The sequence below is a fragment of the Vulpes lagopus genome, chromosome 12, assembly GCF_018345385.1.
Source record: "Vulpes lagopus strain Blue_001 chromosome 12, ASM1834538v1, whole genome shotgun sequence".
NCBI lineage: Eukaryota > Metazoa > Chordata > Mammalia > Carnivora > Canidae > Vulpes > Vulpes lagopus.
In genome coordinates, this window is record NC_054835.1 from 583,104 (window position 1) to 606,806 (window position 23,703).

General features: G+C 44.4%; 1 protein-coding gene across 3 annotated transcripts in view; it reads right to left on the bottom strand.

Annotated features, from left to right (window-relative positions):
• The window catches only part of TTLL11 (tubulin tyrosine ligase like 11), a 242,333-nt gene that overhangs the window by 106,026 nt on the left and 112,604 nt on the right, over nt 1-23,703 (bottom strand). For all 3 annotated transcript variants that reach the window (XM_041725938.1, XM_041725937.1, XM_041725939.1), the window contains 2 exons: nt 22,030-22,125; nt 21,125-21,240 (listed from right to left, as the gene is read on the bottom strand). In XM_041725938.1, the coding sequence (XP_041581872.1) occupies nt 21,125-21,240; nt 22,030-22,125 (212 nt within the window). The remainder of the gene's footprint in view (nt 1-21,124; nt 21,241-22,029; nt 22,126-23,703) is intronic.

Sequence of the window (23,703 nt, forward strand, 5' to 3'; positions counted from 1 at the left end):
CCAATATTGTAACACTGGATCGGAGCCTCCTATTAAGGAATAACAGGAGAGACTCACAGCATCTACTCGCCCCCATGATCTCCTGGAGCCACCACGAAGCTCAGCCTCAAGTGGTCCCCACTGAACAAAGAACCGGAGCATTTTTCCCTCACAGCCTGGTTCCTCTGCCAGCTGGCTCCATCCTATAAAGCCTAGTTATGCTGGCATGGTGCTTTCAGAGGATTGAAGGGGATCGTAAATTGAAAAGGAATAAAGGAAAGTCCTGTTTATTTAGTGCCCCCTTTTATAAGCCAACACTGACCTAGTCCTTTTCATATCTGGTACTAGAACTGATGTCTATTGAACAACTCTCACTGTCAAGCCCCATCCCCCACCCTGATGTACAGGATTTCATTTAGTCCTCTCAATGACCCTACGAAGTGGCCACAGCTACCCCCATTTTACAGATGAGACAGTGGAGGCTTATATAGCTGCAGGCCGGGCCTTAAGTTAGCTCAGCAGAACACGGCTGTGGCAGAATGCAAACCAGAGCAGTGATTCTGGGCAGCTCTCTGTCCTAAATTGGAGATACTTGTGGCAGGGAGGAAATTATAAATGAAATTATCTTCATTTATCCAATATTTGCCCCAAATCTGTGCACCTCAATATTACAGGGATGGAGAAAATGGTGTTATGTATGTTTCTATAATTAGGTAAATTGTAGTAATTATATAGTAGCAACTGTTCACCCAGTAATATCTACCATGTCTAAAAGTCGTCAGGGGATGATGGACATTCTATGCCACTTTCTGGGCACTTTCATTGCCAAGCGATGGACTAAACAAGCATTTGACATTGGCCCTCACAAAAATTATAAGAGATTGGTATTGTCTCAGGCCTTTTTTTTTTTTTTTTTAAGATTTTATTTATTCATTTGAGAGAGAGAGACAGAGGGAGCACAAGCAGGGAGAGGGGGCAGGGGAGAGGAGAAGCAGACTCCCCGCTGAGCAGGGAGCCGGATCAAGAACCTGAGATCATGGCCTGAGCCCAAGGCAGATGCTTAACCGACTGAGCCACCCAGGCACCCCGGTATTGTCTAAGTTTACAGATATAGAAACCGAGCCTCGAAGAACAACTTGCCCAAAGTCCGAGTTAGGCAGTGGCAGACTCTCAGTGATACTCAGGATCACAAAGTCCACAGCCCTGAAGTCTAGCTGCCAAGCTGGGGGGAGCGGGGGGTGGGGGGTGGGCTGTGGTGATCCTCTGCAGTGAGTTAGAACATTCCTGGTTGGGTAGCATTGCAGGACTACTCAGGGATGAGAGAAGCACTGCTTTCAGAGTTTCCACTGCCTGCATGAAGTTAGTGCAATGCAAGCTGAGAACCTGGATCCCTCCAGAACAGGTGGACCCAAAGGGGAATATGTCTCCCCCAGTCATAAGGCCAAACATTTCTCACCAAGAGTGTAGCTGCCCCCCATAAAGTGGAATCTTAAAGGAGACAGTGACCCACAAGCCAGCTGGGCCAGCCTGCCATCCATGCTGGCATCACCGTTATGATCCTGGGTCATATACCCTGTTTTTTTAGGCCATCTCATAAGATTGTATTTAGGATTAAATGAGATGAATGAAAGTGCTTAGCTCAATGACTACCATGTCAGGCAGCAGTAATTAACATGTTTAACCCCTCCCTCATTCCTTCACGCAGTACATTTTTAAGTTGGAATCTACTATATGTACGAGGCTCTGGGGATAAACCCAAAGTCAAGCTTCAGGGCCAGGTTTAGGGGGAAAATCATTGGTTCCTTAACTAACCCAATCCACAAACATTTGATACTGAGATAATGAAGACATGTTCAGTAGCAATTGCAGTGATGACAAGCAAAAGTAACACTTTGCATGATGTTCCGCAGTTCATAAAGTGCTTTTGCACTTGGCATGTGTCCTTTCAAGAAAAGCAGAGTCTTGAGGTAGGGGAAGAAAAAAAAGAAAGAAAAGCAGAGTCTGATGAGTCAAGAGACCTGCCTAGGATCATGCAGCAAGTGCACAAGTTTGGCTCAAGTGTGGCTCTCTGGTACCAAAGCCCGGGATCTCCCTCCTCTACCTTTTGCTTTACCTGGCTCTGTACAGGCCCTTTGGTGACAGAGAGCAGGGTCCCAAGGCAGCCCTGTTCCGCTTTAGAAAACTCTGATTATTAGAAACTTTTTGCTAATATTTTATCCAAAATCTGCCTTCTGGTACATTCTGTTAGTCTCAGCTCTTCCCTCTGGAATTGTACTGAATGAATGTGCTCCTCCCAAGAGGACCTCCCTACATGTGAGAATAGTTACCAATCACCCCAAACCTGCTCGAGCCCAGCTTACACAGCTTGAGTCTTCAGTTCTTCCATCTGACATAATTATCAGCCCTTGCCCAGCCTAATCTCTGTGTTTTTCCATTTGGGCATCCTGTACCACTGTCTTCACCCAAAGGTATTGGAATTGTCTGTTGAAGTGTGATTCCCAGCCTGCTGGGAGCTCCCCCAAAGCCTCTACCAATAATCACACTATGGCTATTCTCACTGAGTGCTCATTGTGTACAAGGTCCTGTTGTAGGCACTTTCCATTTATTACCTCAACCATACAAGGTAGGTACTATTATTTAATTTCCACCCCTAGGCCTGGAAAAAGGTAGGGGTTTATAAATTTCTTTAGAATTGAACGAAACTCCAACGATTCATATCCTCAAAACCTGGTGCTAAGCAGTATGGTTCCTCCACCAGGGTGGAGGAATGAGTCTGACCTAAGGACAAAGTGTGCATCGCAGACCTTCCAGAGAGCCCTGCTTCTCACGGCAATGCTCAAATGCTTCCTGGTCAAGGGAGAAAAGAAAATGTCACTACAAAAATAAAACCAAAGCAAAACAAAACAAAACAAAAATGCAGCTGTGGCTAGATATTAGCAATAATAGTTGCCAAGAAAAGGGGCGTTGTGCTGGTTAACCCCAAAAGCCAGTGACATGGCAGCTGCCAGGAACCTGATGGGCCCTCCTTCCAGGCTTTGAGATGTTGCTAGCTCTTCTCAAATGAGCAGGCTTGCCCAAGTTAGTGGGTATAATAAAGCCTCATGAGATTATGGGAAAGACTAGACAAGAAAGTAGCTGGCCATGGTAACACTCTGCGTGTGATGGTGGTGGTGGTGACCGGAAAAGATGAGAGGTGGCAGAGTGAAGCCACACCTCCCTCCACATTTTTTCCTCCAGTGCCTTTCAAGGGCTGTCTCTGGCAAGTGGAGCTGTCCCTTGGAGCCTGACAGCAGCATTTCAGCCTGTGTCAAAATTCCACTAATGATTTTTTGGCATAAATTAAATGGAGTGAAGACTTTCTAGTGGCTGCTACCGAATTACATGACAGCTTCCGGGAGAATCTACCAAAAAAAAAAAAAAAAAGAATCTACAAAAATAGCTGGAATCAGAAGCATGGTCATTCTGGTGCCAGGGGTCTCTCATTAGTTTAATTTCTTCTTTTTCTTCTGGCCCATGGATCTTCTTTGTAAGAGCTGATAGAAAAGATACACATAACAAGCCCCCCACCCCCAGTCTATTTTAATAAGCCTAAACTGGAGGGGAAGAACACTGCTGCATAGCAAGGGGATTCAATACTATGTTAATACCACCACCACCACCCCCAAATAATAATACTTCTTTATATTTGTACAAAACTGTATCACTTACAAAGGACATTTCTACACAGTATCTCTTTTGACTTTCTATTATTTATCGAGCATTTATATGTGCCCAGCATTCTAATGAATTATCTCACTTGACTTTCACAATGAAGGACTCGCTCTCCTGTTTTACGGGTGAGATTGAGAGAGGTGAAGGCACTCATCTCTGATCACACAGCCTGTAAGTGGAGACTAGGGTTTTGAACTGGGTCTGTCAGACTCCAAAACTTGTCCCTTTTTTTTTTAATAATTTTTTTAAATTTTTATTTATTTATGATAGTCACACAGAGAGAGAGAGAGAGAGAGGCAGAGACACAGGCAGAGGGAGAAGCAGGCTCCATGCACCGGGAGCCCGACGTGGGACTCGATCCTGGGTCTCCAGGATCGCGCCCTGGGCCAAAGGCAGGCGCCAAACTGCTGCGCCACCCAAGGATCCCCAAAACTTGTCCCTTTAACTCCAGCTTCTCTGCTTCCTGCGAGGTCAGTAGGATTGGTTTTTAAGGGGGAGAGGAGACCCTGTTTCCCTATCCAGGATGTTTCTTTCCACCTGACCGGAGGGATTCAGCAGGACATCTCTGCCCTCTCTCTGCCCCACCTCACTCTGGCCCTGAGGAAATCAAGGTCCTTTTTTGATGGGTGAGTTTGGGGAAAGAAACTGGGGGGAGGCCACTCAGCTCTCCCTCCTGTCCTCTTGGGAACAGAGGTTCTGTCACCAGGGCTGGCTCTGGTTACCACCTGTCCTGCTCGTGGGATTGGGGAGCCACTGCTCTTGGGACTCTCACTCTGGACTCAACAACAGGAGGCTCGTTTGGCTCTGGACACAGGACACAGTCTCCAACATCATCTTTTCCATAATGACAGTGATATTTTGGCCCTTATACTTTTATTCCTCTGTCTCATTCCTGATCATGTTAGAATTTAGGCAGAAAAGAAGGCTGTGTATTGGGCCTTCTTCAAAGATTCTAACCATTATGATCCCCCTCCTTTTCACAGAGAAAGCTTGGAAAGGGGCAGAGCTCTTTCCTAAAGAGGTAGCTTAAATGTCAGCATGAATGTGATAAATCATCCCAAACAGTACTACACTGTATGAATGCAATCCCTTTAATTCAGACTAGAACACAGAATTTAAGGAGGAGAAAAATGAGAGAATGGGGTGATATCACCAAAAACAACTCAAATGTAAAACTAAAAGAAAAAACAGCTTCAAATGACTACATCATAAATCAAGAAGATGCCATGCCCCTACCAATTCTGAGATCTTAATCTGAGGTAATACATAAAGCAATCTGAATGCCACTAAGAGCCCAGAATACAAAATTAACCAAAGCATTTCTCAACTACTAAAACGGAGCCAAGAAACAGTTTATAGAGACTGCCCATCCCACCCTCTGAAAAAAAAAATCCAACAACAAACTTTATGTGGGGTATGACCAAACTCAGAAACTAAGCACACATTTCAGGGTAATTTGGAACTCAACCAGAGATCTGCCTACTGCTGGAGTTGTACCAAAATGCCCACCTATATAATAAGCCTGAGACTTGTTACATTATTAGCAGTAACTGAGCAAACAGAATGTTAGAACAAAGAAAGTCCTCAACAATCAAGCCCAAGCCCCTCAGTGAAGAGATAATAAAGTCCAGATGATGGAGCTGGGCAGGGGAGCCACAGAGAATTCCCTTCACATCCAGAGGCTCCAGTATAGACCTGGCCTACAGTATGTGGCAGAGAAGCAGCTCAGTGGCAGAGCCAAGACCAGGGCTTAGGTCTCCCACACTAGCATGCCTTCCTTTTTTTTTTTTTTTTTAATTCATTCCCTTTCTTATGTTGCATTGACCATAGACAATGCTGTCTGTCTGCCTCACTGATATCATGCATTTACACCATCATGCTATCACAGGCCAAATCAACAAGCTTTCAAGACCAGGGGAGAGATTTCCCACAAACAACTGGTAGAATGAATGCTAAGATCCAAACCATGGGAGGCACTGTCCATATCCCCAGTAGCTAAGCACAGAGATGGGCACCATTCCTGGGATCATAAGCACTGGTTCATCTACTTCAAAGTTCCTGGCAATAACCTGGACCAAGAATAAAATGTAAAGTCTCCTAAAGTCCTCCTGATTAAAGCTGCCAGATTATAAAAGCACCAAAATATGGCCTTCTGTATCAGAACTATTTTTAGAAACACAGTCCTGTCTCTAAACTAATTAACATTGGTAACCAGGACTAAAGTGTTTCTTCTGAATGCAATGGAGAAGCAAATCATCCTGTTTGGAAGCAAGAAGCTGGGTGGTGAGAGACCGTCAAAAACACATTTAGTACAAGTGCTTACACTCCAGATGATAAACACAACTTCCAATTAAGCTACCCTCAAATATCTGGCACCTAATACCTGGTGGTTTAAAAGCAACAGGGAAAATCTGCAGAGTCTGAGGATTTTTAAAGAATGAAATCTTCTTTTTTCTTATTTCCTTTTTAAAGGCAATAAATCACAGGCACTTAGAAAAATCACAGCATTTTCAGGCTACATCAGGCTCTGGAGATGAACAAACCCCAGCCCAGAGAAGTGTGGGGAGCCACAAAGGTCAGCTCAGGGTGAGGCCCGGGATCCTGATTCCCAGCCCACATCATCTCCTATATGGTGAGAGCTGATTTTCCACAGGAAGACTGTTCTTTCTTTCTTTTCCTTCCTTTCTTCCTAGATTTTCTTTCTTTATCTATCTATTTTTTTTAATTTTTCTTTATTTATGATAGTCACACAGAGAGAGAGAGAGAGAGAGGCAGAGACACAGGCAGAGGGAGAAGCAGGCTCCATGCACCGGGAACCCGACGTGGGATTCGATCCCGGGTCTCCAGGATCGCGCCCTGGGCCAAAGGCAGGCGCCAAACCGCTGCGCCACCCAGGGATCCCATATCTATCTATTTATTTAAGAGAGAGAGAGAGAGAGAGAGAATCAAGCAGATGCCATACTGAGCGCAGGACCCAACAAAGGGCTTGATCTCTGGACCCTGAGACCATGACCTGAGCCAAAACCAAGAGTCAGATCAGACATTTACTCAACTGAGCCACCCATGTGCCCCAGACTGTTGTCATTTGAGGTCCCCATACCCACGCACAGCAAGGGGGAGAAGTTCCTGAAAATCCACGGAACCCATTTTCATTTTAAGGCACAAATTGAACAAATGTTTTGCATCAGGGATTACCTTAATTAAACTATATGAGCACCGTTGATTTACTTTAATCTTGCTAAACTTCATTAAAATGTCCATTTGCTTATGTAAATTCCTCTTGGCTCACATATCTTAAAAAAATAAAACTCATATAATTTGCACAGTGGAAGGCTGTTTCTGATATACGTCCATCTGTATGGATTATAATGGTAATAATAATAATAATTACCATTTATTGAACTATGTGCTTGGTGCTGTGATAGGCACTTTGTATAATGACAGTAACAAGGATAATTGTCAAATAACTACCACTTATTATACTTATGTCCAGTCATTATGCTACATATTTATGTATTTTTATTCATTTAACTAACAATCACAATAATTCCGTTAAAAGCAGTTATTATTATTATTATTCGCACTTTACAGATGAAGAGACCGAGACCTTGAGAAGTTAAGTAACTGCCCCATGTTTCACAGTGGGCAAGAGGGAAAGAAAAGTCAAGATAAACCCAGGCTCACCAGATTCTAGAACCCATTGTTTTGTCACCCATACAAACGACACCTCCAATTATAAAAAAAGTATTGTTCCAAGTTCCATTTCCAGCAAAGATATTTACAGATCCAAGGACAAAGTAAGAGGGGCTGAGATGATCTGTGCCCTATAAGTCTTTTAGGCTCCTCCATGGTTTGGGACAAAGTAACTCTGCCACCAAATTCCCTGAAGACAAGTAGAGCTCAGGGCCTCGGGATAATCAGACGATGCTGAGCTAGGAAGTGGTTCAGAACTGCGTGAAATTTGGGAGTGAGATACAACTTGTCTGTTGTTGCATTTTAAAATATTCACAAGGCAAGGAAGCATTCATTTCCATTTGCAATAATGAAATGGCTAACATCTGCAACCTGCTATATTTACTGATCGTGAACGATGCATTCCTAGGAGGACCTAAGTCTGAATCAGTGGCCCCACGAGCTGTCATGTTACAGCACAAAACCAAACAGATGAGACAGAAATGTTGCTGTTGCCTAGAGAAAAAATTTTCCCCACCACTTGTTCTGCTGTAGAGGATGGCTCAAATTAAGAATGCATCTAGGACTTGGCCTGCAAACCAGCTGGAAGAGGAGGAAGACAGGAAAAAATCTGCAACATTTTCCTCTTGTTGGAAGAACCATTTCAAACAGGGTGGACTGCGCCTAAGAGTTGGATTTTTAGGGGTCCCTGTGTGGCTCAGCAGTTGGGCGTCTGCCTTCAGCTCAGGGCATGGTCCTGGACTCCCAGAATTGAGTTCCACATTGGTCTCCCTCCGTGGAGCCTGCTTCTCCCCTTGCCTGTGTCTCTGCCTCTCCCTCTCTGTATCTCATGAATAAATAAATAAAATCTTTAAAAAAAAAGGGGGGGGTTGGATTTTTACAATCATTTACTATTGACTCATCTTAAAAAGCCTGCACAGAAAGGCAGGGAAAGGAAACATTAATAAAAACATGAGTTTATGCAGTGTCTCTGCTTTGCCTTTTCAATTCTGTGGTCATATGTGACACCCATGAGTAGGGTTGTGTTATTTGGTTGTATTATTGATAAAGTGTCTCCAGTGGCCTCCTTCCCCAGGGGCGTTGTCCATCTCTTTGGATAAGGATGAGTTTACTGACTACCTGAGAGCACAGTGCCAAACCCCAACAGAGGCCGAGGGGCTGCTGCCCAGAGTCCTCAGATAGCCTGGGATGGATGCAAGGCCTAGGGCTGGCAGACAAGTGATTCTCAAAGAGTTGTGCTGTGCCTAGACCAGCAGCATTGATATCACCTGAGACCCCATAAGAAATGCAGAACAATCAGAACTCTGGGGGTGGGACTGGGCTATCTGGCCTTCAATAACGTCCTCACCCCACCAGGTGATTCTGACAGGCTGCTAAAGTTTGGGAACCACCCATCTACAGCCTGCACAGCCTTGCCCCTCTGGCCCTTCTCAGTTGTGGGTTCTAAAAGCCTGCATCTGAGGACTCTGCCTCCATCCAGCCCTAGAGCCCTAGCCGGTCTCAGCAGGGAGTGTACGAACAGACTGGAAAATACCAGTAGAAGGGGCCTGGGGTGGGCTTGCTGACTCAGACCCAGAGTATGATGCCCAGCTGTGCCATCCCAGTTGCCATGCTGGTGATTTTAACGGCTGCAGTTCTATCTCGAACTCCAGGCTATGTGGCTGAGGCCTGGTCATTGCCACTCTGTTCCCAACCCCAGCTTCTGCCCCATTCCCAGGGGAGGCAGTTTTGCTCTCAGTTCTTCCTCAGTTTGGCTAGATGGCCTGAAATCAGGGGGTTCCTCTGTGGCACCCTGGTGGGATCACCTCCACTACCATGTAAATGAAAATGCTGACCCAGATTATAATTTGGGCTCTTACCCCTCCCCAGCCCCTTGCCCTCTCTCCTCAGTTTCCTGACTTTTCTCCTTCCTCTCTCATCACGCCACTGAGGCCCCAGAAGAGCTCATGGCTAAGCATACCTGAGATAACTAAACATTGCCACTTAAGAATCTTGCAGAAATACTGCACTTAGACCTGGCAACCAGCCCCTGTCCTGGGCTCTGTACTGGAGAGGGTCCCGCTGCAGCCCAGCTCTGGTAGCCCCCCTTGTGGGGCAAGGAGTCCTCTGGACCAAGCAGACATGCCCACATGGGGTCTATGCCCTTTGGTACCTGGGACCCTGGTGTCCCCTCCTAAATGGCTGAGTCCATCCTTTCAAGGGCAAATGGTGCTTCTGTTGTGCTCTTTCTAGACCTGAGGGATAGCCAAGTTGACCTGCTCAGGGTGGGGGTTGGTGTGGACAGAGCTTAGGCGTGTGAACTGGAGTCTCTCCCTTCCCCTTGCAATGGTGGATGAAGTCAGGAGTGGGAAGAGAAGAGGGGCTGGCAGGAGGCTCAGACCTCAACCTGTACTCTCTCAGGCCCCACTAATGTCAAGGGCAGGCCTGCATGCAAGCTGGTGACAGCTGAACCAGATAACACATGTCACATATTCAGTCAGAACTCAAGAGATACCATGCAGTGGTTGTACCCAGAGACCTGCTTGGGTCCCTATGTGATCCTCACAGCCAACCATTGTCCCATTGTGCAGAGGACACCGGGACTCAGAGAGGTCAGGTAACTTGCCCAAGATCATGAGACCTGGAACTGAACCCAAGTCTGTTTGACCCTAGAGCTGTTGCTCCTTCCTTGCTTGGGGCCAGTTTGTCTCGGTTTGAATACTTCCAGCTACATAGAACTCACTATTCCTTTGAGTCAACCTTTATCATTTCAGGCCACGTAAGGTTGCTTTTTGATTTTGGGTTTTTTTTTCTCCCCTCAAGCTTAAATAAATCTCTCTGTAAATCTTCCTCCATGTTTCCTTGTTCTACCCACTGGAGCCTGCAGAGAGTTTAGCCCTCTCCCACACAACGACCACAACCTTGCAAGCTAAAAATGGTCATGCCCCTGGGCAAGGGGGGTCCTTTCTTCTCCTCTATCTTTCCTCTGAGCAGGGGGATGTCCAATCTCACTTCTCAATCAGGCCTCTGAGGACAGATTCTGATCGCTATCCCTCACAGAGCCTTGGAGAGGTCCTGGTATGCAGAAATGCACCTGTCTGGAGCCAAGGCTAGCAGATGTGCACACATAAGTAAACACTCCCATCATTGGCCATTCCCCACCCCCATCCCCACCCCCAACGTGTAGACACCTAAAGCCCAGGCCTGTGTCTCCAGATGCTCACCTGGCTCCTTTCTTGAATCCTCCTTCACCCTCACCTCTCACATCTGATCCATCCCAAGTCCTATCCCCTCATCTTCCTAAGTCCCTAGTAGCTGCAACATTTCCTTCCATCCCCACCACTGTCATCAAGCCCGCACAACCACTATCTCAAAACTTTCAGCTGCCCCACATCCACCCTCACTTTGCTCCAGTTTGGTTATCCTGCTGCAGACACATCCCATCATGCCACCCTGTTGTTTAACACATTGCTGTGAGGACAAAAACAAAACGCATGGCCTGACCCATTAGATCCTGCAGCATCTGGCCCTGTCTCCTGACTCCCTCCCCGCTTACCTTACTATAATCCTTCTGTGCTGGCCTTCTCTATTTAACCTGGAAATCTGTGGTCTAGCACACATATAGGATAGTGTAGAAAACAGATGTGTGCACTTCAAGAGTAATTCCAGTACTTACTGGGCCACCACTTGGATTAAGAACTAGAGCACAGCCGGTGACTCCCCATCCCGACCCAGAAGTAACTGTCTGAAATTCTCACAAATTGTCCTTGCTTTTCTTCATATTTTTGCACTTAGGATTGCATCTCTGTAAAATAAAGTTTGGCTTGTTTTGAATTGTATTTCACTGGAACCAGATTGTAGATATTCTTTTGTAAACCGCTTCTTTTGCTCAACATCAGTATCTGCACAGAGCTCTAGTTCACACATTTCCATTGGCATAGAGTGTTCCAGTGAGCGAATACCCATGCATTTTTCTGTTAGTGGACAGTTAGATTGTTTCCAGCTTGGAACTTTTATGAGCCACACAGCTGGAGTTCTGGACTTCCTTCTGTGCTTCGAGAGCCCCATGCTCTCCTGCCTTGTGGTCCTCATGGGGACTCATTCTCTCTGCCCAGGGCCCTTCTCACTGCTCCATCCTGCTCACTTTGCTGCTCCTGCTCCTACTGCACCCTGCACCTTGCAGAGGCTCAGGGGCACCCCTGCCCCAGCCTTTAGCACAGGACTACATGTAGACGATCCCTCGACACTTATTCATTCATTCACACACACATGCATTCATGCATGTGCTGGCAGCTTTTCTGGGATGGCCTCTAGTGCTGCGGAGGCATAGACAGTCTGGAGGAATAACACGATCCTTTCCAAGCAAATAAAGACATCCACCCTGGCAAGAAGTGCACACACTGAACAGCTCCATGGGCTGATCCTTCCTGTTGAGGTGAGCACTGCCAAGGGAGGATGAGCGTGGGGGTGGCTCCCACCTCTTTCCACCACCTCACATTAGCCTTTGTGGCAAGGGTTGCCAGAGGCTCCTGTGCTATTTAAAGTGGAGGAAAAAATGGAAATTGAATGAAAAGGAAAGAAAGCAACTGGAGAATATTGTCCACCATTTGGTGTGATAACCAAGGGCTTTCAAAGGATAACTAAAACTGGCTTTAATTTTGATCTTTCATTTCTTTTAATCTAGCAGATAATTAGAGGGAAATCAAATTCATCCTCACAGCCAAAAATTAACCTGTCAGTGCTGGAGCTCCCTTCCCACTTACTTTGCCACCTCTACCTTTGCACTGTTTTTCCCTTAAAAAAATAAAGTCCCCAGGTTACACATATTGTTTGGCTTATTTAAATACACTCAGATTGGACATTTCCTGTAACAAATAGTCTGTTAGGAATAAGTGACATTTTTTTCTCTCTTTCTCCAAATTAAGAAGTTCTCATTGCTTTGCAGCTTTAGAAACATCCTATTGCAAACTCCCTGTTACAGATGAGGAAATCAAAGTACAGAAAGGGGAGGAAGTTCTGTAACATTTTCAGCTGTCAGTGGCAGTGCCAGGATTCACCCCAGAGCATCTGACTCCAGGGCACCCACTATCACCCACTGTGTTCTCCTACCTGTACGTTCAAAATATGAGTGGGTCTCCTTACCTGCTTCCTCAGGGGTTCTCTTGATTCTAAGACAAAATCCTTCCTCCTCAAAACTTGTTTCTATTTTCTCACCAAATCCAACCCAAGGGAACATAAGCCCAAACTCCCTCAAGAAGGCTACCTTGACCTCTCCAGGCCAGCTAATAGAGCTGAATCATTGGAAACTGCCATTCTTGTAGGTCCAAAAAAAGGTCTAATGTCAACCATTTCATGTGGTTCCACCTAATTCTTGGCTCGCCCTACATTCTTCTGTTTCGCAGTCTGGGATATACAGTGACAAACAAATAATTTCCTGTATGGTACTGTTCACTCTCTTGTATCATGTGGAGATCCTGCTGCATGTTGGCATTCTCCGCACACTGGCTCACATTTTATTCATTCTGGATTTGAACATTACTGAAAATGAAGTAGCCACCTAGCTGGCCACAGAGCTTGCTCACCAATCACTCATAAGCACCTACTCCTGTTCAGTACTTAAAGATACAAAGACGAGTCCCTGCCCAAAGGGACTCTTAGGTAATGACATGATAAGACTCTGTGGGCACACATCTCTTTCGTGTGCTAACGAGTTTCACATCCATTCTCTCTCAAGGCAAGAGCTAATCAGACCTGGCTCTGAATCTCGGCCTGCTGCTTCTACGTGGTGTGGCCTCAGGCCCGTCACTTGGCCTCTCCGGCTTCTCTGAGTCTCAGTGTCCTCATCTGTAAGAGAGGAGTGGGACTAGCACCTGGCGCACATTGCCATCGTGAGCCAAAGAGGGAGGACATGGAGACACCACTGCACATGAGTGGTACACACTCCAGAAACAACTCTTCCTTGTCACATAGGCAGAGCAGCCACTATCATTGCCTTATTTTCATTTCTGATGAGGAACCCGGTGCAGAAAATACAGTGACTTTTCCAAGGCCAGGAAGAACCGGTACCAAAATCTAGGTCTCCTGAAGCCAGGCCACACTGCCTCCTTCCAGAAGGCTAACAACTCCTCATTTAAAAGCACAGGAACATTGAAGGCTGACTGAGCAACCCCTGAGGAAATTTCCAAGTGCCTTTGCTACCCCCACTTCTACCTGGAATGACTCTGAAAGGGCCTATGTAGAATTTGGCACCACCACTTCCCTATAGTGGTGCCTGACTGGCCATATTCTTGTCTGGTGTACCATCTGCTCCTTGCTGGGGTGGGACAGTGGGCCTGCCTATGGGCAGAGGGCCTCAGCTCCTGTCTAATGGCCTCTGAAATGACACTCTTGTTCAGCACAGGAAATTCCACCTTTCCCATAAGTCTCAGAAATGGTTCCTGCTCAACAAACTTCACACAAAAGAGGCTTTTTACTGGTTACTTCTGACTTAATGCTTAAACACTTTCAAATGGAAGAGAGTTGTCTGGGTTTTATTTCTTGCCCATAACATAATGCACTTATCATTAGTCATTTCCTGTCTGTTCTTACTTGGAAATGCACACATATTTTTCTAGTTTGCTGACTGCCATCCAAAATGTGAGACGTTTAGAGGTACAGAGGGCATAATGTATCTTGAAGCCACAGCACCCAACCTTGGACAAATTGCTTCAGTTCCCTGTGCCCTCTGATGTGAATAGGACTGTTGGGGTTCTCAACTTCTTGAAAACATGATGAAATTTCTGGTCTTCTCTCCAGGAAAAAATACACACATATACAACATTTTATGTAGTTAATGGGCTCACAGACACTCTTAAAGCCTTCATGTACCACAGACTGAAAACAAGCTTTTGATTTTCTTAGCTTGCCCTTTGAGGCCATCCCCCTCTGGCCTCTGGGTCTTCATCCACTTCCCCAGCAGCACCTCCTTTCCGTGAATCCACTTAATGCACCTGCCTCTCTAGCTGTTTTGTATCCTTTAAGTCCCCCAACAGAGCCCCGTGACTTTGTTTCTTCCAACAAGGACGTCCTTTCATCATTTGTGTGTTTCAAACACTCATTTGAGGATTTACTCATCCTTTAAACCTCAATTCAAATGCCACCTCTTCCTTGTCAGGTTGCTTTTTCTGTTTTATTTTTTTAAACTCTTCTTATCAGCAAATAATCTGTCCTTATACTTTTCTCCTTTGACTATTTGTCTTTACCTTTAGGGCACTTTGCACTTTCTACCTTACTTGTATGTGTGGGTCTTGCCTTTCCCACTGGCTTGTGAGCTAATTGAGTTGTGTAGGTCTTCTCCCTGGCACCCAGTAAGTGCTCAGTAAATAATCTAAGAGCCAGTAGCTGTGTCTCTAATCCTTGCATGGTGTCAATGACAAACAACAAAAAAATGCAATTATTCATCTCTTTGTGACCCAGACTCCTGATTTACGTGAAATCTTCAAAAGTGCTTGGGGTCAGTGTGCACTGATCTGTAGTGTCTTGTCACAAAGGAATCCTTAGGAATCAGTGAAACCCAGAATTTCAGCAAAATGTCAGCTGTGCAAGCACAGATGGGCCTTTGGTCAGGATGGTTAGATGACTCTTCTGCAAGACTGTTTGCAGAGGAGCACTCTCTGATAAGATGTCTCACATTTTTGAAGGCATGTTTAGTCTAGATGTTTTTCCTAAAACATCTCTCTTCCCTACCATTGAGGGGATTTCAGTAGGATACACTGAGTTTAAGTGGCAGAGGTCTGGGCTTGGAGGACCTCTGATTCATGTGTTTTTGTATTCTTCTGCAGGACAGGACAGAGTTACATTCCTTGGTCTTGGTACAAGCCCCAGCTGAGAAAACTGAGCCACTGGGATATTCCTTCATCTTTTTTTCTCTTAGAATGTTCCACCTTTATCCCAGATTCTATGTAGAACCAACCTAATTTGGGGATTCACTTAATCTATTGGCTCTGAATATGGTTCAGGATCTGATCAACATGCTTGGACTCAAGGTGAGAAGTGAAGCCTGAGCTCCCAATGAAGGCTTTAGAGGACAGACCTCTCTGAATCAGGCCAAAAGCTGCCCTGGCAGCCTGGCTCCTCCCCTTATAATCCACCAGGTGTTGTTGCTGTGATAGGAAGTAAATGAAAGTGGGAGAGGGTATTGAGATGTTGCTGTGGGGAAAAGGAGTTTCTGTGCCTTATATAAATCGTGTTCAAATACACACTTTTGAATAAGGGATAGGCAGTCTATATCACAGCTCCCAGGCACTGCATGACATCACGATATTGAAAAAAATCACCTCTGGTCCCTCCAAGGCTTCACTTACACTTCTCTGGGGTCCTAAGGGCTATGATTCCTGAGAAAGGAACCTATGTTCAGGAAATGAAGAAAAATACCAGTGAGAAGGCTCCCCAGGGTAAACCGACCTTCCAAAAATTAATCAATTGATGGAACACTTTGTTTTTTAAGTAATCAGGGAATGCAATTTGTTTACTTCTGCTTTGGATAAGAGTTTCAAAAAAGAAAGACTTAGGCTGCCTAAATCCCTTGAGAAAAGGAAAAATCCATTGATTTTACTGATCCCCCACCCCTTATCTTAAAAGCTTTACTTTGAATAGAAGGAGAAGCGGGAGGTCAATGGAGCAACATGGCAAAGTGAAGTGGACACTGCTGTACAGGTCAGGAACCCAGAATCTGGTTCCCACTCTGCCTTTAACTAGCTTTGTGATCTCTTCACTGAGGTTTTGTCTTGTAGGATTCACACGTGCAGAACCATTATGTACACAACTCAGATGGGCTGCCTCAGAAGCTAGTGACCTACTTGTCACCCTAACAGAACTTCAAAGCCTAATTGGTCAGTTGGTGGGCCTAACAACTGGCATTCATCTAATATTTTCAGATGTTGTGAGGCTCTCTCCTGGGTGTCATTTCATATGATGACCATGACAATCCAGCCAAGGAGATACCTTGATCCCCATTTTAGATACCAGATCAGAGAACAGAGTGCCTTGGCCAATCTCAGTACAATGATAAGAGGTTAAAAACTTCGCCCCAGACCAGGATGATGCCACATCCAGTGCCTCCCCAGGACACATGCTGCTCCATCAGGGATGCTTAGGGGGGAGGTTCTTGAACCAGGGAGCTGACTGGCATGATGGTTTCTAAGATCTCTTTGATTCTAATAGTCTGTGCCTCTCTCAATAAAATGAGGGGATTGAAGTAAACCAGGAATTTAAAATATTTCTTGTAGCAGGAAGGATTCTTTGCTGTCAAATGAAATCTGCTGTGGAACGCCAACATGTAAAACAGTTCATTACTTCCACCCAAATGTCCATCAAGTGACAGAGGGATAATAAAATATGGTATATCCATATAATGGAACATTATTTTGCCATAAAAAGGAATAAAGCACTAATACGTGTTACAACACGGGTGAACTTTGAAAACATGCTGTGAAAGGAGCCAGACACAAAAGACTGCATATCGTATGTTTCTACTTATATGAAGTATCTAGAATAGGTAAATCCAGAGGCTGAAAGTAGGTTGGTGGAGGTGGGAATGAGGGGTGGCTGCTTCATAGGTACAGGGTTTCCTTTCGGGGTAACAAAACATTTTGGAACTAGGTAGGGGTAGTGGTGGTTGCATAACATTGTGAATATACTAAATGACATGGAATTTAAATAGCTAATTTTATGTGAGTGTTACCACCATATATGTGTCTATAGATACATAATGTTTCCAGAGTCCCTCCCTATCAGACTTACCCTTCCCATGTCCCTTCAGTGCCTCCAAAGAACCCTAGTATGTAAATCAGAGTCACTAGATATTACAAAATGTTATCATAGTTCAAAAGGGTTCTCATACGACAGCTATTTTATTCCTTCAGGAGCCAAAGATATTTTTTTCCTAATCCAACAAAGAAATATGCCTAGGCTGACATCTTGCTACTTGGAAACAGAACCTTCCATTGGCAACCAGCTCCAATGTCAATTCTAATCCACAGTGACCTAGCAGCTCCAGTTTTAGAATATGTCATTGGTTTTACACTCAAAATTCTACTTTAAGCATACCGGGAAAGATAATGATAGCTAGGCTTCATTTTTTGTTTTCGCATATTCTAGTAGATGATTTTATTTTACTTTTTTAAAGATTTTATTTATTTATTCATGAGAGACAGAGAGAGAGAGAGACAGAGACAGAGACACAGGCAGAGGGGGAAGCAGGCTCCATGCAGGGAGCCTATGTGGGACTCGATCCCAGGTCTCCAGGATCATGCCTTGGGCTGAAGGCGGTGCTAAACCGCTGAGCCACCTGGGCTGCCTGATAATTTTATTTTTATTATTATCTTTTATCCATTTAACAGAGACAGAGTAAAAGAGTGAGCATAAGCAGGGGCCTGGCAGGCAGAGGGAGAGGGAGAAGCAGGCAGAGGGAGAGAGAGAAAAGTAAGCGTCCCACTGAGTGGAGAACCCAATGTGGGGCTCGATCACGACCTGAGTGAAAGGCAGACCTTTAACCATAACTAACTGAGCCATCCAGGAGCCCCAATAATTTTTTTGTTGAGTAGTAAACTAATCATTTAAGTGGCTACTATTTATCAACAGGTTTCAATATTTCATTTAAATGTCACTTCATAGCAAAGGACACTGAGGCTCATGTAGCTCTGCAACATTTCTGAGGTCAGAACTTGATTCGAGCTCAAGAGAAAGCTTCCAGCTATGCCAAGATGGGTCCCAGGAGTCACAAGTTCCTGTCCCCATGGAAGGCATGAGGACTGCTTTCAGCCCCATCAGGAAACTGACCCCAGCCCATAAGCTCCTGGGGTGTGTAAAGATGCCTCACACATGGACACAAGCCCCCTCCACACCTTCCCAAGGAAGCTTAGAGGCATGAAGAGGTCAGGACATCTATCTACCATTTTTATTCTATCTATTTGGGGAGTGTGAAGACCCACCTCACTGGTCCTGCTGACAATCTGTACTCAAGAAGGAACTAAGGAGGGACACTTCAGACCCTCTTTTTCTAAAAAGTTGTAGGGAAAGGCTAGGATAGCATTTTTTTTAAAGGCTTAGGTCAGATCCTATTTAAACACAAGCCACTCTAGTTTCTAAAGCTACCTCCTAACCCAGAAGTCTATGTGACATCATTTTCTGCAGTCAGAAAGACATGGTCTCAGATTTGGACACACATGACTCAGCTCTACCCCACTGGGCATTTTCTGTGGGCATAAGCATAGTGCTTTCTCAAGTTATTCTGAAACATCTCTACACAGAGGAGTTGAAGATAACTTTAGCCTTTTTATCTGCATGATAAAGTTACCAAAATGGTAATAATAATTCTTTATGTATAAATGCACTTTACAGATTACAAAGTACTTTCATGGACAATCATTTCTGGGGGTTTTTTAAAGGTGAAATTTAGGAAAATTTCATATAATATCAATAAATGACATTTGGCTATTAATATGCACCCTTATATTATGAGTAAGAAAAGGGGAAAGTGGAGGGTTTTATATTAGAATCAAGGTTCAGTTCTAGAAGTTTTAACTGTTCCTGGTTATCAATTTAAAAAGCCAGTGCTGGGCAGCCTGGGTGGCTCAGCGGTTTAAGCACCTGCCTTCGGCCCAGGGCGTAATCCTGGAGACCTGGGGTCGGGTCCCATGTCGGGCTTTCTGCGTGGAGCCTGCTTCTCCCTCTGCCTGTGTCTCTGCCTCTGCCCCTCTCTCTCTCTCTCTCTCTCTCTCTCTCTCTCTCTCTCATGAATAAATAAATAAAATCTTAAAAAAATAAAAAAGCCAATGTTCCCTCAGTTAAAACAAGGTTCTGCTACCTATGACTGACAAGTCGTAATGTCTTTCCCATCCTTCCTGTGGTCCTGTGCCCCATCGCTTTTAAATTTTCAATCTACAGCTCACAGAGATGATCCACAATGCCAATTGTAGATAAAGCAAAACACTAAAACAAAAAAAGAAAGGCAATTGTGTTTCGATACCATTTAATGTAAAAAAAGTGATATTCTTATATCTCTTCCTATTCTGGGTGAGGGGCACACAATAGGCTTTGAATTCGTTCCCACCAAAAAAATCAGAATGCTCATGTGTCAAGGTCATCTGTAAAGAGCTGTACTAGTGTGCCATACTGACATGGATAGCCACCAAAATCTCCCCACAATGCCATACAGTCTCTCAAGACCTAATCTCTGTGAAGGAGATCCATAACCCTTAGAGAGTAGATTTGCAAGGAATGAGTTTTATTACAATTAATCTGACTAAACTGCAATCCATCTGCTGCTTTCCTTAGGAGGATGGCTGAAGCAAGCAGTTGTGTGCCCATGTAAGTGGACATACCTGCTACTTGCTGCTGTGGTGTTGGAGCCACACCAAGGATGCAGCAGACCTGACAGGACACCATTTTGAAGCTCTAATCAGTGGAAGCCACACCTGGTGGGACTGACCCTATGAACTGCAGGTGAATGTTCTCAGCCAAGCCTTGCCAACAACGGCAATCTCTGCCTCACGTGGTGAAGAACACTCGGGAGGGGCAGTCAACTCAGCCGGCACCATCTAGCCTAACTCAGAATTTGACAAATATTCTTACAGAATGACATTACCTGCCAGGCAGTGGCACTCAACCTTGGCTGCATGGTAGAATCACCTGGGGAGCCAAAAAAACTTATGTAGGCCAGGCTTTCAGCCCAGGCTAATTAAAATCAGTGTCTCTAGAAGTGAGGGCCCTCACACTGGTATTGATGAAAGCTCTCCAGATGATTCTAAGGTGCAGCCAGGGGAGAAGCACCACTGCAGGGTATTCTAACAATATCTCAGCTTGAAGCCAGTTAGTGAGGTGCTGCGGTAGAGGAACCTGCAGAACACCACTTGCTCAGGAATGGGAAGTCAGTGTTCCTTGCAGTCTTGAACCATAGCTGACAAGCGCTTTATTTGTCTTCGAGCGTGTAGGTCAATCTGATTTGTTGGGGGTATAAAGAATGCTATTTGAAATGCCTGTCTTTGATTTTTCTGCCTAAAACAAGCATAACGATATTTACTCAACCCATACTTTGTGAGAGCCAGGAATTTGACAAAAACAAAACAAACAAAATACTCAGATGAAATGCCATTCATTTCAGGATGATTCCATGGAGCGAGGGGCGGGGCACATATGCCTACCAACATCCCAAGGCCTTGGAGTAAGGTGCCCTGGAGTAAGTGGGATGGAAGGGAATTACAACTGCTATAAAGATTATAGAACTTCCAGAATTTCCTTAAATTGGGTCGGTGAGTGTTGAAACACAAAAGCTCATAACACAAGAGTGTAAATGTCACGGAGAAAGCAAAAAGGAAATGATCTTTGTCACATTTAAGCAAACTGTGATGCCCTCTTTGGCTTTGTTTTACTTGCTGTCCTATGCTTGAGCATTTCCGAGAGAAGCACTGTGTGAACAGTGGTGGGCCAGAGGTGATCCTCTCTCCTAGGGAAAGTGGGTTTGTGGAAGAGACTTTCTAGATTCAAAATAATGATTAGCCAAAAAAACATCAGCTGAATCTCAAATGTCAGATTCATATACAAGTCTCCATCTCCTGATTAGGTCACTGTGTTTGGAGGCTGATATCCATAAATGAAAATATGGTGGATTAGATTGTTTAATATGTAAATCTCACAATGTTGCCATGTTCTAAGAACCAAATGGCTTAGGACTAGGACATGCGGAGCAGAGTTGATGGAAATAAATGATGTAAAAAATACTTACTGCTTCTCTCTCTTGTTCTTAAGTGGGTCCATGAGTCGTAGTGTGTCTCTGATCACGGCCACCTTCACTTCTTCATCAACAAGGCTGGGGACATTTTCAAACACCCCTGGAGAAAGCTTGAATGGGTAAGGATTCTGTGTTACAGTGGTGGGAGTGACTTGGTACCAAGTACCTATCAGCCCCAGCTCTACCAGTTGTACTGTTGGGTTTTGTTTATATTAATCTATAGAAGACAATTTTTTAAAAGCCCCCCCCCCTTTATGGCAATTTCCTATAACAAGTCAACAAAAGATATAAAGGGTAAATATATACATAAAGAGCACTATGTTGCACTATGTTTTTCCAATCATCAAAATCCCACATGCTCATTGCAGACAATTTGGAAATATAAGAAGGGGCTAAGAATCCCCTTAAAAGAATCCACATAATCTGCTCCCCCCACCCAATATTAGTATTTGGTGTATTTCCTTCCAATCTTTTTTATGCATTTTTAAGAGGGGGGTGGAGGAAAAAATATAACCGCTGTTAAATGTACTATTTATCTTAGTGATTCAAGTATGTCAACATGGCTAAGTCATATTCATAGAATTTCAATTAGCTCAACTCCTGAGGCTAACTAATTAGTTCATGTCAAAACGGATGGAAAGGCTCAGCTGCTTCTATGTCTACAGACCTTAAAAATTGGAAGAACAGCATTCTGGGAAGCTACCATGGGTCGGACAGGTCTTATATTTATAGACTCTGTTCAGAGCTCAACAAAACTGAAATTATTTAGACTCAGGCAGAAGTTTGCTGGGCCTATTTGAGGATGCCTAATTTTGTTTAGTTGACTGAACAACATGAGAGAGAGAGAGGGCACACATGCAGTTGTAGGGCAATATATTTAAGACGTTCAAAGTACTCACTTCTTGCTCATGTTCAATTCTCATGCTGGGATTTGCATTTACTTCAAGTAGGATAGGCTTCAGGTTTTTCATTAGAAGAATGTCAAAGCCTAAAATCTGGACAGGATAAACATAATTCAGGATTACTCCCTCTAGCTACAATTTTTTTTTTTCAGGAATCTAGTATGGTAATAGGATCATTAAGGGGACAAGAAATTCAAACCTGCCCCCAACCTGGGTCTTGACCCTGGCTTCTCTTGTCCATGCCCCTCTTCCTCTGGGTGTACTTATCAGGCCAGTGGACAGCAGGAAATTTTAGAGGAACCTGGATAATGGGATGAGTTCTCATAGTGCATTTCAGCATTATCAGTGACCTCTTTCTTTTTTAACAGGTTTTTTATTATGTTAAAGATCAGTAGTGGTCCATCAATTTCTCCCTCTCCATTGCTCTCCTCTATTAAGTTGCTTCTTAGCTAGATCTCTGAAAACCCAAGGCTACCTTTCTTAACCTCAGGTGTACCTCAGTATCACTGTAGGGCCCTAACCACTACACATCCCCCAACCCACATCTAGGAGTCAGAATCCTTCAGAGTGGAACCCAGGCAAATGAATTTTGAGAAATAACCCTCCCTTCCCCCCGCCAGGTGATTCTGATAGACCTCTTAGCCAAGGAGAAGGGAATGTTTATTAGGCACCAATTACTATACAATGGACTAATTATTCATAATCTCATTTAATACTCATGACACTGTATTTGAAGGAGAGACTCTGCTCTCCATTTTACAAAAGCAGAAATTGAATCTCAGAAAGGCCGATGGATTTCCCCAAAGACTGGCTTCATGATTTGTAGGATCCAGTGCAAGATGAAAACATGGGGTCCCCTGTTCAAAAAATATTTTAAATTTCACAAGGGTGACAACAGAGCATTAAACCAGGCATGGAGTCCTTCTGAGCGTGGACTGCTGTGTCATTGCACTGGCCACACCCCAGGCTAACTCCAACACCATTTGTCCTTGACACCTGCTCTTCCATCCAGCCTGCTGCTTCAGGGGAGGCTTTGTCTTCTGGCCTCTTTCAGTTCCTCACAAGCTCTAAGAGGGGGTAAGCACCCTGTGTCTCATTTCCTCTGCCTGAAACAACCCTTCTCCTACATGACTCCTCCCGATCCTTGAGATCACAATTCTAATTAGACTCACACTCGAACAATGAGGACATCAGATTTTCAGGAGGACTCTCATTAACTCTATAGGAGGTGATAAGGTAGAAAGCTCCTAACAGAATTGATACAGTTCCAAAGTTTCAAAAAAAAGTGGAGAATAAAGGAGAGAAAAAGGAAAAGCTACCAATGTGTCCCCTCCTCTGTGGACTCAAGAAGAAAAGATGAGAGGAAATCCATTTACTTGTCTATATAGAATGTGCATTAGTTAGATGATAATTATGAAACTGTAGCTTCATCCTTATTAATGAAACCAGGGCCTGAATGACCATTTTTGGGAGGTAATTCAAGATGAAGTTATTCTTCAGTGAAGGCCAATGGGGATGAGGAGCTGGAAAAAGTCATCCTGACTCTATTTTTCTTTCCCTGGTCATGAAGAGAAAGGAATGGAAATTCAGTAGATGTTACATGCATTATAGATCTGCTTAATAATAGAGGACAAGTGGCTGTGAGTGATGAGCCCTTTAAGAGGCTCTGGT